The sequence below is a fragment of the Salvia miltiorrhiza genome, chromosome 1, assembly GCF_028751815.1.
Source record: "Salvia miltiorrhiza cultivar Shanhuang (shh) chromosome 1, IMPLAD_Smil_shh, whole genome shotgun sequence".
NCBI lineage: Eukaryota > Viridiplantae > Streptophyta > Magnoliopsida > Lamiales > Lamiaceae > Salvia > Salvia miltiorrhiza.
In genome coordinates, this window is record NC_080387.1 from 29,911,736 (window position 1) to 29,925,937 (window position 14,202).

Sequence of the window (14,202 nt, forward strand, 5' to 3'; positions counted from 1 at the left end):
CTCTATCTCTCTCTTTCTCTCTCTCTCTCTCTCTCTGTTAGTGGTCGAGCTCACCGGAAAGAAGGTTTTCTGTCTCCGTGGGCAGAGCTCTTCCAACCACCTGGTACTGGTGGAACTGCAAACACTGCTATTCACAAAATCATATCAAAATCCGTAGGTAGAGCTTTTTCGTCTCTAATGTAGAGTTTTGCGATTTCAGATGGTGATGAAGAGTTAAAAAACCCTAAACATTTTAAGCGGATCTGGTGATGGTTGGGGAGGACGGTGAACAGAGAGGTGTGTGGTGGTGCGGGAAGGCAGCGGAGGGGGCGGCGGATCTGCGAGGTGGTGGAGAAGGCTGGTGAAAAGAGAGGTGTGGTGTGGGGGAAGGCAACGGAGGGGGTGGCAGATCTGCGAGATGGTTGGGGAAAGAGGAAGGCGGAGGATTTGGTGTGGTGGTTGGGGAAGGCGCAGCTCTAGTGATGGTGGTGAGGGAGGGCGGTGGAGAGAGAGGTGTGGTGGTGGGGGAAGGCAGTGGAGGGGGGCGACGGATCTGCGAGGTGGTTGGGGGAAGAGGAAAGCGGCGGATCTGGTGTGGTGGTGGAGAAGGGCGACAGGGCGGTGGGTGGTGGGGAAAGGCAGGGGAGTAGGCGACAGAGGGCGGCGGAGAAAGCGGTGTGGTGGTGGAGAAGACGACAGGGCGGTGGTGCAGATCCATAAATTTTTTATTTTTTATTTTATTTTCTATGTGTCAATTTTCAGTTATAATAGGCGCTATGTCGGCCCCATGTCAGCTCGTAGCTTCACCGGAGCAAAAAAGCATGGAAAATTTGTTCAACCCCTTAAATTCATGGAATTTTTTATTAAAAAAAAAAGTTGATGGAAAGTTTGGAAATCCGACCAAAGTTGATGATTTTTCGCGCAATTAACCCAAAAAAGATTGAATAAAGTTGGGGAATTATGCTTCCTGTTTAGATGACAATCTCATCCTACATAGGAAAGAAAAGAAATGCGAGCAGATATCGATATTTGATTCTGTGTCGGTTTTTGGAAGACAAGAGTTTATTTATGAAGCGACAAAATGAGGTTAATTGCTTCATTTACGCTGAAGTGCTTCACCTCAAAACGAGTTACACGGTAAGGAAATGTGCGGAGAGTTGGAAAATTGACGTAAAAGAAAGAAACGAGTCGAGTAGAAAAGTTACAAGGAAATTGTGCAGTGCAATTGAAAATGAGGAGGACTAGCTCAACATTGAATATTTGATATCAACTATTTCTGCTACCATTCAAAATCTTACGTGCATTTCATGTAAGATTCTCCTAAATTGTGATAGTAAAGTCACTAATCATTCAGCTTCTGAAACAATGGATGATGGCAAGTGGAATAACACGACTATTTGGGTACTAGTAAGATTCTTGGTGTTGGCCTTTGCTCCATAATTCAAAAGGCGGGGACTTTTAATAATGAAAAGCCTAAATCCTCAAATACATCTGAATCATGTCTTGTTTTCTAGTCCTTTATTCGACTCTGAAAAATAAATATTGAAACTATCGAAATCTATGGAATTTACACTTTTTATGGTATTTGAAAATTGAATAGGATCATTAGTGTGCTTTGACGTTGAAACACGTGTAAAATAATTTTTGTAATGCCAGACTTGTTAAAAAATTGAATTTACACAAAATCCCAATAGAGCTACTCCGATTGAAATTGGTTTTCCGGCCAATTTTGCTTGTTTCATAGGTATAATTTAAGAGGCATTTGCAAAAATGCCCTTTTCTTATAAAAATGCCCTTTTTCACTTATGAAAAAGGGCATTTTTAAAAGTGTTTATAAGAAAAGGGCATTTTTGCCTATTAACACATAATTTAATACAAAAACAGTGTAGAAGTTGAACTATTAACGGAAAATGGAGAGAGAAGTTCAGCAAGCCTCGAACAGAATACGATCTTCAAATGATACCCTTTGGAATTGAGAATTTTAATGGTCGATCAACCACATACCCTAGAGAGAGAGAGAGAGGATGAACATAACCTTTTGATTTTGAAGGTGTCCCAAACTTGCCCTAAACTAGTAATCTAGAAGCCGCAGTTGCATGTGACAAAATCTCCTTTTACAAATACATAAAATCACCTGATAATCGTACACATACATACATATATATAATAATAATAAGACATAACAATCCCCCAGCCCCAACAAATTCAATGATCAAGTGAACTCTTTATATAATAGCAAGTAGGGTTGTAATCGAATCGAATCAAAGCGAATATCACCATATTCGATTCGTATTCGTGAAATGATACTAATATTCGATTCGTGATTCGATTCGAATTCGAATACCAAATTCGATTCGTTATTCGATTCGTTGCTATTTTCGAATTATTCGATTCGATTCGAGTATTCGATTCGTCTTATGAAAGTACCTTAATTTTTTTTTTGAAAAATATTCTATTCGAATATTCGATTCGAGTATTCGACTTGTATTCTATACTATTCGATTCGAAAATATTCGATTCGAAATTCTAAAGAAAAAAAAAATGTTCAAATTTCCCCCAAATTAAATTTCAGCGCCTTTAATCCTAGAACCAAATTACCAAGCCAGGAGACAAGATCAACAAGATCGGAGCAGTAGCATCTCCAATTCACTGAAATCTTAAGCAAAACCAGAAACAACAATAGAAACATAAAAATCTGCCAAGCTATTGAAACAAACTCAACAACAAACTCAAGCTATTGAAAATCCTGTGAACCTCCCCTCACTGCAACTAATGAAAACAAAAACAAAAAAAATCATCAACATCTATAGCAAATCTTATGAATCTCCCCAAAAAAACCTCAACAATGGCAGCAGGACGGATCTGGCGCCGCACCGGTAGAGGCGATGGAAGGGAGGCAGACGGCGAAACGGCGAAAGAAGGCTACAGTGGAGGCGGAGAAAGCGGAACGGCGAAACGGCGCTACGGTGGAGGGGAGGTAGATTCCGCGCCGCTGCTCCCGCGATTCCGACTTCTCCGCGGCGACGCGGTGCAGATGCAGGCGCGACGAGCGGCGCGGTGCAGGCTACGCGGTTCAGGTGCAGGCGGGCGCGGTGCAAGCGCAGATCTGCGGCGGGGGTGGGGCGACGAGGTTCAGGTGCAGGCGGCGCGGTGCAAGCGCAGATCTACGGCGGGGGTGGGGCGACGAGGTTCAGGTGCAGGCGGCGCGGTGCAAGCGCAGATCTGCGGCGGGGGTGGGGCGACGAGGTTCAGGTGCAGGCGGGAGCTGTGCGGCACTGATTTGAGGAATGAGAGGTTGAGGACTGAAGTGAGGAGGCGCTGAATTAAGTTTTAGTGAATTAGGTTTAGGTTTTGGAGTACTTTTTAGTATATTCAATATGAGCTGTGCGGCGCTGATTTTAGTGAATGAGCTATAATTACCAACCTGGCTTCAAGATAATTACTCGATAATTGACTTCACCTGTGTATAATATATATATAAAAATCAACTATTTGATTTTAAATTGACTTTTAAAAAATATATAAATATATATATATTTATATATATATATATATATATCGAATCGAATATCTACGAATATCGAATCGAATATCAATATTTCATTTAAGTATTTGAATAATAATCGAATCGAATCGAATATTTGTTATCGAATACGAATCGAATAATTTCGAATACGAATCAGGCAATTTCGAATCGAATCTCGAATCGAGCAAAATTATTCGATTCATTTACAACCCTAATAGCAAGTATAAAAACTAAATGACAACTTTACACAAAATATGAACCCTGAGTCACCAGGACTAAATAATAGCGGATAATAAGGTCGTCCCTCCAGCCCCCAGGCAACGATTCAAAAATGACCTCAAACGTGTCTTACTACCTAGGGGGAACGCGTTGGCATTCCAACATGTCAGCATTCCACAGGCACAATGACTAGCATCATGGCACATCCGTAATTCAGTCAGCGTATGCCAAGCACACAAAATGGCCATAAGAAAAAATTGAGTGTCAACGAAACGTTACCATGTATTGTACAAGTCACGAGACTTGGACAGACAAATGGATTCATCTGACCATAACCCATCCCTGGAGACCAAATCATCAATCAAATCCAGGCATAGCAAATTGAGAAGCAAAACTTTCTGCTCGTGCTCGGAGCTCAACAATTTCTTTGTTGTTCTCGAGCCCCTTCAGGAAAGATTTTGGCAGTTTTCCGTGATCTCTCTGCACTGAACTAGCAATATGTACAGCTTGGAGGAGAAAGTCGGCCATAACATCAAAATCAGACTCAACACAACCTCTTGATGTCATTGCAGGAGTACCTGTGGGAATATAATGGCAACTTATCACTCATCAGCACAAAATCACTGCATAAACCATTTTCAGAACTTAAAAATACACCCATTAACTGGAGTTTAAATGGACTTACCAATCCTTACACCTCCTGGGGTGATATTGCCATTGTCATCAAAGATTGTGACTTTATTGAGCGTAATGTGACACAACTCGCAGATCTTCTCAAGAATATAGCCTGCATATCATCAAAAGCATGGAAAAGATTATGACGTGCTCCAACAGTTACACCAGCAGATAGTAATTAATAAACTCAATTCTGCTAGAAGCGCCAAATGATTCATCTCTCACTTTAATAGTTACACAATCAAGACAACTAAAAGAAACAAACCACAGACAAAGGCGATACACAATTTCACAAAAAGAAACCATATATACATTGATATATTCCTTCTGACAAATTTCTACAGTAGCATGTATGTTAGCAAAACACACAAACTTCAAGCTTCTTCAAAGGTCCCAGATACACAGAAGGATCATGGAACAAATATTCTTTAACAAGCAGTCCAAATTTTAGTTCTCTCGCCTCCTACACTCACTTCTTAAAAAAGTAAAGTAGAATGTTTGCAGAACCTAATCCCACAAACAGGCCAGCAAGATCCAAGAGAAAGAACAAGAGAAATCTGTAAAGTTAAAAAGGAAGGCAAGATGTGGAATTCATGCCTGTAACTCCAAAATTCCTTAGATCCCATATCAGCATATGATTATCAGTGCCCCCAGTTACAAGTTTACAGTGCCTTTTCTTCAAAGCTGATGCTAAAGCATGAGCATTTTTCTTCACTTGTTGCATGTACGTCTTGTACTCGGGAGTAGCCACTTGTTTCAAAGCTATGGCAAGCGCTGCAATGTGATTATTGTGCGGCCCACCTTGCATTGCAGGGAAAACAGCAAAGTTTATCTTCTCCTCAAAGTCATATTTATCAACACCATCTCCTTGATTCAAATGCATCCCTCGCTTTCTAAGTTTTGGGCCCCTTCTGTAGAAAATAATTCCTCCCCTAGGTCCTCGAAGACTTTTATGAGTTGTAGAGGTTACAATATCACAATATTCAAAAGGGCTTGCACATTCCTGCAACAAAATGATTATATTAAATGCTAAATCGTGTAATCAAGAACAGGAAAAGGGCATCTAATCAAAAGTAGAAAGCAAGCTCTGGCATTTAAAGAGAGTTGGATAAATTATTACAAGACCAGTACGGAAAATTTTGATAAGAAAATGTATAAGAAAGATAAATTTTGAGGAATAAGTATTGAATCATTGGCTTCTACTAAAATGGTAGAATCCTAAAGTAAATGCATCCAAACCGGTAAACCAGTAAGCTACAAAAATAATGCATACAGCATGTTCCATTGGATAAAATTCACTTTGACCCAAGAAATCATTAAAGGAAGCCATGCCATGCCATGCCATGCTAATTATGCATACAGGCTGGATAAGTACGAAAATTTCCCAAAATAAAAGGATTTAAAAAATAAACTACTTGCTCATAAATTAAATTGATTTTTTATCTCTAAACCAACTTGCATAATCAATACTTCAGAATTTAGAAAACAAAAGTAATTATTCAACAAAATGGACAACACGAAACAAAATTCACAAGAAAGTGCTCCAAAAGCAAAGTAAGAAGGAATAAAGAATTTCACCTTAGCAGCTATAAGGCCGCTAATTTGAGCCATGTCGCACAACAACACAGCACCACATTTATCTGCTATCTTCCTCAACCTTGCATACTCCCACTCCCGAGGATACGAACTTCCACCACAAATCAATATCTTGGGGCGAAAATCAAGTGCCTTCTCCTCAAGCTTATCATAGTCTACATAGCCTGTCTGCGGATTAATCTTATAAGGCAAACTCTCAAAAAAGATCGAGGCTCCAGACATTTTCCGCCCATTGGGTAAATAGCACCCGTGACTCGTGTTCCCTCCGGAAGGTGTATCCAATCCCATTATCCTATCACCCGGAAGCAAAAGCCCAGTATACACTGCAAAATTTGCAGATGTACATGAATACGGCTGTACATTTACACCCCAACCCTCGGAATCAAGGCTGAAAGCAGTCAAGGCACGCTCACAACACAGTGTTTCAATCTCATCAATGTACTGATTCCCACCATAATACCGCGCACCAGGCATTCCTTCAGAGTACTTATTAGTAAGGTAGCTGCCCAACGCCTCCATCACAGCTTTGCACACAAAATTCTCAGAGGCAATCAATTCAATCCCTTTGAACTGCCTCCCTTTCTCTTTCTCCATTATCTCAAAGATATCCGGATCAGCATCCCGCAAGCTCTGATTCCCCCACGACCGGACAGCGATCCTCCGAGATTCCATGTCGCTGTTCGACGAAACCCTAACCCCCTTGGAGGAGGAAGGTGGCGACGCCGATGACCACCCTGAGTCGCAGTCGCGCTTCCGCTTCAGAGTCATCGAGTGCCCCAAAATGCGAAACTCCTCCAACTTCTCCTCATCCTCTTCCTCCTCAACATCCCTAGTTTCATTCAAATCGTTGCCCCCACGAAAATAATTATGGTGATTCTCCTTCTGCTGGTCCATCAATTGAAGTGGAACAGGCGGCAGCGGATGCGAAGGGTCCCTACTGCGCGACTCGATCTGAAAAGAAATCGAATCGTCGGCGATTTTAGGGCTAGGGATCCGGTTGCTTTTCACCAACGGAGGCGTATCAGATGCGTGGGACAGAAACCCTAGCGAAAGACCTTTGTTTGCCGGCGGTTGAGTCAAATCCATAACCAGAAACTCAATTAAAAACAAGCTAATATAAACAACAGAAGTGAGAAGTAATGCTTCCTACAGAGATTGAAATCGAGCACGGAAGAAGTGAGAATCAAGAGAGCAGACAGCAGGGACAGCTACAGGAGAAAGGAGCGGCGTCAACTGTGACGGAAAGTTCCATAGAAAGAATAATGAGAAATGGAGAGATAATTGGAGAAATCGAGATGTAAATAGTGAAAAGGTTAATGATGATGAAAGAGGGAGTATAATAGTAATATATGAGGAGGAGGAGGAGGAGAAGCGTGGGTTTGACGAGACGAGACGAGAAGGAGAGGGGGAATGAATGTAGACGGTTTTATGAGAGGATGAGATTCCGGTCACTGGCTGTGATTTTTAGTACCAGGATAGTTGGGGTGAAGGGCCGGCAGAGCAGGAATTCCCTGCGATGGGCTTTCTTCTGGCCCATACTCCTGCTCTTCCACATAATACACGTCACTGTCTATTTCCCATCCTCTACCGACCTACTGGATCGCTCCGCTCCGGTCCACGACCTAAAACCGAATTGATATTTTTTTTTCCATTTCCAATTTTCCCCGAGACACAATAACATTTTGGGTACTACTTCCTCCCGTCCCACTTATCTCATCCCACTTCTTTTAAGTTTGCACTTTTCAAAACTACTAGTGTATAACCCGTCGAAATTCGACGGGATTTTAAATTATAATTTAAATTATTTATATTATTTTTATATAATATAATTAATTTTTAATTATTTAGTTTGATGTAATAGAATTTACATTATATTAATCTTAATTATATTTGTCAATTAAATGTTAACTTTTTGTTAGAATAGTAAAAATACCCGTTTATATAAATTTTGTACATTTTTAATATATTGATGGATAAGAATTAATTTAAGATCTCTTTTTTCATCTAAGCATCATCTCATCTCATGATCACCTAGAACTCGAAAGACGATATCTGACTTTTGAGCATTATCTCGTCTAGACCCTAAAATACTATGCCTGAATGCGTCAATTGTTTGAACATCACTATCTGATGCTTTAAATATCATAATTCACTTCTAAACATCATTTTCATTATGAGCTTGAAAGACCAGGGCTGACTTGTGAGATTATTGTAATACCCGGGCTTTTGATGACGTGTTTAATTGCTTGAGTTTGAGTAATTAGGGTTTAGATCCCTTGTTTGATTTACTTTGTAAATAGATGAGGAGTTATATGAAGTTTTCTTGTTATTTTTTTAAGATGTTGAGATGTTCTTTCGATGATGTGAGAATGATGTGGGATTTTATATCCGTATTTGAGTTTGAGTATTTGAATAATTCGACATAATTATTTGAATGAGAACGATGAACTCGGAAGTGAGATCTGAGTCCGTTAAGACGTTTTTGAAAATTTTGACTTTTTGACGATGAATAGTAAAATACTGCTATTTCGTCTTTTTGTCGACTTTCAAAATCTTACGTGCACGTCGTCGAGAAATATTCTTAGTTTTTCGATACAAGTCCAATAATGAAAGTTTTTATTTTTGGACGACGAGTGAATAGTAAATCGGGATTTCTCGATAAACGAACCGAGCTCGTTTATCAGAATTTTGAGAACGAGCTTGCGTTTTCTATATTTATATAGAATTACGAGTGCAATGAAAGTGAGTAGAGGTTGAGAGGGCGAGTAACAAAGAGTATGGGTTGTTAGTTGTTAAAACGAGACGATACGAGATATTTAACGACTAACGGGTTAATATCCTAAATATCTAACCTACCCTACCCCTAACCACCCCCAAACCTCCCAAAACCCCTTTCCCCTCACTAACTCACGCTATATCAGCCCACACCACACACACAACTCACATATTTACACACACAACACCTAAAACACACACTACACACGCCATTTTCCATTTAAGCTTGGACGGAGCTTTTGACCTCCGATTTGAGCACCGAGACAAGCGCCGATCATCTTTTCGATCACGTATCTAAGTAGGTAAGATCTTTACCTACGTTTTGATGGTTTTATTTTCGATTTTCGTCGACGTCGAAAAACGTCGATTCTCGACTTTATTTTGAAACGACGTCGGATCGTCGTGAAATTTTAGTATGTTGTTCTTGGGTAAATGTTGAGCATGTTTAATGAAGGGAGTAAGAACGGAACGAACCGTAGCTATGAAACCCATGAGGGCAGCCCCGTTTTTCACATATTAGCTTGTCTTTCGATTTTTGTTTGATCGTTTTGACTTGATATTTGTGCTTAGGGGTATGCTAGAATCGATATATATTAAATTCGTATTTTTCCAAGCACGAAAATTGTATAAATTTTTGGAGTATGATTATTTAAATTCGTGAAGTTTGAGACGTTGCATAATGAATATTATTGCGTATATGTGTTCTACGATGTCACATGAGCATGCTAATTGATTTACAATTTATGGATGATAATTGTTGAACGAAATTAAAACTGGAATTCTGTCAAAATTTTACAGCAGTTTCAAGCTTATGTTTCGATGAGTTTTCATTGCTTGATGGCTCTGAAATTTTAGTATGTTTATCTATGATATGTGTATTTCGTCGCTGCAAAATTTCATGTCTTTTGGATGATGTTTGGTATTTTAAAGATATTTTGAAAAAAATCCTTGACAGAATCTGTCAACTGTTGGTAGACTTCACAAAAACGTTTATATCTATTAATCCATGAAGGATTTTGCATCACCGTTTTTTTTAAACGAAACTAGACTTCAATACTTTTCTAAAAACATAAGATTTCGATTTTTATGACCTCTGAAACAGAGCAGTTTATTATTTCAAAAATGCCCTGTTCTGCTGTCATATTTTTCCAACAGTAAAAGTGTATGAGTTTCATTGTTTATTTGGCAGATCATATGAACGTTTTCTCTTGTGAAATTTTAACCAAATCTTCAAGGATACCTTTAGTTTTGGCTGATTAAATTTGATGGAATTTTATTAAGGTTTGCCTTGGTTTCTAATGGCCTAAACAAAATTGGCAGAAACTGTCAATCTTTGACAGCCTGCACTAAAAGAGCAATATCTCCAAAAACCTTTAACCTTTTTGGTTAACTACCATTTTTAGAGTGAACTACACTTCATGGAGTTTTTGAGATCAATTGGTATGAGAGTTTATGATGATTGAGTTGGTTGTTATGAATTTTTAAAGATGACACAAAAACAGCAAAACTTTCTAGAAAACAACTTGATTATATTTGTTTTGATGGATGATACGATATGACTAAATGGTGTGAGTTGTGAGAGTTATGATTAACGCACATAAATGTTGGTATCTGACACTCGAACAATTGGTGTCGAGTATAAATGATAGTTTACTGATAAAGAGTTTTGATGATTTTGAATTGTTTGGTTTGCGTTGAAAAGATGTCAAGATGTTAAGTTTTGAGTCGAGAGACGAGTTCACGTAGTGAGATTCACGCGTTGAAATCTCGTGGCTGACATTATATATGAATAGGTCATGCCGAAATTTTTAGTGAAATTAGAATTTGAGCATAGTCAATTCTTGTTGACCCGTGACTCAAATACATGCCTAATGGAAAGTTTAACTTTCTAATCGGTTAATTAGACGAGATGAGAGCGAATAGATCTGCTAAGAAAGTGGACTTTTCGATGTGTTAAATATTTCTTTTAATTGAAGCGCTGCTAATTATAACATAAGGATGTTATAATTAATGAGTAATGACGAGAGATAATAATTGTTATATTGATTAACAATCAAGAGAGATGAACATTAGAGATACTAATGTTTCATAAAAGAGATTAGATTATTAATCGAGGTTTCTTTTATAACTTCTCACCAATTCTTCATAACGATGAAGGTCCTTTTGGGAAGTAACGACTTGAGGGAGAGAGTGACGTTACTCATTGATACAGAGACACAACGAGGTGGGCATTACTTTTACTATACGTATATAGAGATCCCCTGCGTGTCGTAGGCCTCTTATACGAATGAATGCATGAGATGATTTAACTGTTAATTTCAGTTTTATATATCTATCAAATGAGTTTAATGTTACATTTGAGCAAGTTATTTCGTTACAAAATATTTGAGTTAAAGTTATTTCAAGTATTGTCTTGCCATAAAATGTTTAAATTTTAGTATGATATCTATCTGCTTTGGCTTTGCCAATGATGAAATCGAATTCGGGTCCTGAGCAGTTGATAGCTATCCTGCCAGGGCTAGTGTACACCAGTGACCGTGAGTCATCTAGCGGGTTGGCCGGTCAAGTGACCGTGAGAGGTGGCCACCTCTCCGGCACACAGTTTCAAATATGATAGATTACAAAAGAACTTAGTCTGATCAGACGAACTTTAAGAATCACAAATGAACTTAGTAAGCTTGGGCCTTTTTAGCGAAAAACTCCCTTGCTGTACTGATTATGATGGCATGACAATTTACAGTTTTGAAGCATGTATTTTTATACCTAGGCATACGTGCCCACTGAGTGCTTTTGTACTCAGCCCTGCATATGTTTTCTAAATGTGCAGGTTGAGCTGATGTGATGATGGTGCTGCAATGAGCGGAGTCTCCAGGGTTGTTAATAAATAGTTAACCTGTCTAGAATATGTCTTCATACATATGTCTAGCTACTTTCCGCTGCAAGATGTTGTTGATGTTATAGTATGTTATGTCATACTTTGAGTCTTAAGAGAATGGTTGCATATGATGTATAACTTGATTAATGATATTAATTAACTTTTATGCAGTCTTTCAGACTGTTTTCAATTGAGTATTAATGAATAAAAATGACGAGTTTTATTAAGATGAGTAAGTTTTACGGCTATAAATGACGCCCCTTTTCTTCCCCTTCTTCTTTAACCCCATCCCTAGTCGTGGATCACTCGGCCTAACTATCCCTAGTTAGGGCGGGCTGTGACAAGTGGTATCAGAGCGAAGGAAAGCTCTGAATTAGAAGTCTTGAGTTTAGTCTAGAATGAGTCACTAGACTAATAGTTATTAACAACCGTGAGCTCAGCGCACCATCACACCAGGCTCAACGAGGTATGTAAAATTTCAAAGTTTATTTGACGTTAAATTTTGAAGAGCATGATGTTGAGGTTATATGATGAGTTATGATGTTACACTTTGAAGATGCATAATTTGAGTTTGAGGATGACAACATGATTAATAATGAGTTATTATGTTGTAAGAGTATGATGTTGATGTTACATGATGAATCATGAGAGAGTTTATATCATATGATGTTATATGATTGAGGATGCATAATTATGAGTTATGATGTGATGTATTTGAGATGTTTTGTGATGAGAATTGTTTGAGCAGTTGTGATAAGTCACGATGATTTAGATGAAGGAATCTAATGTCATTGTTAAGAGAGATTTTCTACTAAGTAGAAGGATGAAATGAGAACTTAGAGCTAAAGCTTGAGAGAATTAGCAATTGCTTTAAGTACTTGTTGGTATGAGTTATGAGTTATGAGTTTGAGTTATGAGCTTGAGTATAATAGCATGATTAATGATGAGTTATTAGCATGCTGCAATGAGATATTGTACGATATGTTTGAGATGTTTTGTAACGCGAGTTTTGCTCACGCAACCTTAATGGTACTTGAGGAGGTATCATGAGCCATAGTCTTTGGAGATGGCTTTGAGAGAGAATTGTTGAGTTGTCTTACTGAGTCACGATGATTTAGATTAAGGGATCTAATATCATTGTTTAGAGAGGTTACCTACTATGTAAAGATGGGACGAGATGAGAATTTAGATGTTTTGAGCTTGAGTTTTAAGAAAACAGTACTACTTAGTAGGAGTTTTGCTAAGTTATGTTTTGTTTATTTCTGTTGCTGGAGCTAAGTAGAGTTAGTTCCTAGAGTCACCTTTAAGTTCTCCTTATAGGTTGGCCAGGACTGTTGGCATTGCACGAAAGTGGACTGCTGTGAGATCGAACTCAGGGAAGATCGGATACGAGGATGAGGCATACAGTATGTGGTACAGAGATACCCTAGCAGATTTTCAAACACATGTTCATAGACTATGAAAGGATGAAAGCCTTATGGTTGTTACTAGACTGGATGGCATCGTGCACCTAGTCCCCGTGCTACCAATCGAGTGGTAGGATTGAGCAAGGAAGAAAGCCACTCAATGTGATGGGACATGTCGTCTTGAGCATTGGACCCACAGGAGATGGGATTTGTTACAGATACCCAGATTTTCTATGCGAATCTACTGACCGGATGCTTGTTTTCTACCAGGGACTCTAGAAGAGTGTAGTAGATATCGAGTCGATCCTTGAGTATCAGTTACCAAAGATGATAAAATGATAAACGATAATGAGGATGAGAAGTAGCCGAGGAGGGCTAGAGTTGATGAGGATGAGAAGAGAAGTCGATGTAGGCTAGAGCTAAGGATGATCTTGAGAGTATGCGCGGTACACCCTCGTTTTTGATTAGTTGCAATTACATTGCGATGTATATAACTTACTTAGGAGATACTGGTACTTGAGATTTTGACATGATGATAGATAAGCATGCGAATATAGTACCCTACTGATGTTAAGTAGATGGATGTTCCTAGTGTGCTAAAGTAGCAACTAGATGAGTTAACTGGTAGCAATTACCGTAGGAGGTCCAGACCGAGACATAGTACTATTAATGGTGTCGATTTAGAAGGGACATTACGATAGATACTATGGTTTTTGTAGGGTTTAAATAACCCCTTTATGTAAGCCCTCTAAAAAGAGGCATTCTACTGATGGATATATTAGGTTGACCAGAGTGGTCTTTTTGTTAGCATTTCGTGAGTGCTTATTGCCTTACAGATGAATGTTAAGGTGACCGTGAGGGTTTCCTTAAAGTTGAGTTAGTAGATTGAACTTGAGTTTTGAGGATGCTTAGAGCGTTGGTCGAGTTGAGTTTTCCTTTTTGTGATTTCAAAAATGCCTCAAAGATGTCATCAAGAGTGTGATGTGAAGGATAGGCGGGATAATACTCCGCCACCACCACCGCAACATGAGAGGAGAGTCGAAAAATATTGAACTTTCGAAACAAGAGTCTAGAACATAGGACCCTGAGTTTAAGCTTTTAGCTTGCTGGTGTGAACTTAAGTTTTGTTATGTATAGTATGTTGAGGGTTT

The 14,202-nt window shown here is 38.9% G+C and overlaps 1 protein-coding gene and 1 long non-coding RNA gene across 3 annotated transcripts; one reads left to right on the forward strand and one right to left on the reverse strand.

Annotated features, from left to right (window-relative positions):
- Positions 1-3,619: 3,619 nt before the first annotated feature.
- Positions 3,620-7,541, reverse strand: LOC131019027 (serine hydroxymethyltransferase 7-like). 2 transcript variants are annotated; one of them, XR_009100106.1, is made up of 5 exons: positions 5,978-7,496; positions 4,997-5,402; positions 4,410-4,511; positions 4,004-4,302; positions 3,732-3,913 (listed from the first exon to the last, which is right to left on the reverse strand). XR_009100106.1 is itself a non-coding variant. In XM_057947715.1 (4 exons), the coding sequence occupies exons 1-4, from the start codon at positions 7,079-7,081 to the stop codon at positions 4,082-4,084; spliced, it is 1,833 nt and encodes a 610-aa protein (XP_057803698.1). In that variant the 5' UTR covers positions 7,082-7,541; the 3' UTR covers positions 3,620-4,081. The 2 variants fall into 2 exon arrangements, 1 of the variants encoding a protein (XP_057803698.1); XM_057947715.1 differs by having other exon boundaries at positions 3,620-4,302; positions 5,978-7,541.
- Positions 7,542-8,957: 1,416 nt separating this feature from the next.
- Positions 8,958-11,872, forward strand: LOC131019495 (uncharacterized). Its single transcript, XR_009100289.1, has 3 exons — positions 8,958-9,072; positions 10,928-10,994; positions 11,598-11,872. It is a non-coding gene; the product is annotated as an uncharacterized LOC131019495 (long non-coding RNA).
- The last annotated feature ends 2,330 nt before the right edge of the window (positions 11,873-14,202 follow it).

Coding starts and splice junctions, on each gene's coding strand:
- LOC131019027 (XM_057947715.1), bottom strand. CDS start 7,081: ATGGATTTGACTCAACCGCCGGCAAACAAAGGTCTTTCGCTAGGGTTT. Junction 4,512..4,996: donor AAGGAATTTTGGAGTTACAG/GCATGAATTCCA, acceptor GATGATATGCAG/GCTATATTCTTGAGAAGATC. Junction 4,303..4,409: donor CCCAGGAGGTGTAAGGATTG/GTAAGTCCATTT, acceptor ATATTCCCACAG/GTACTCCTGCAATGACATCA.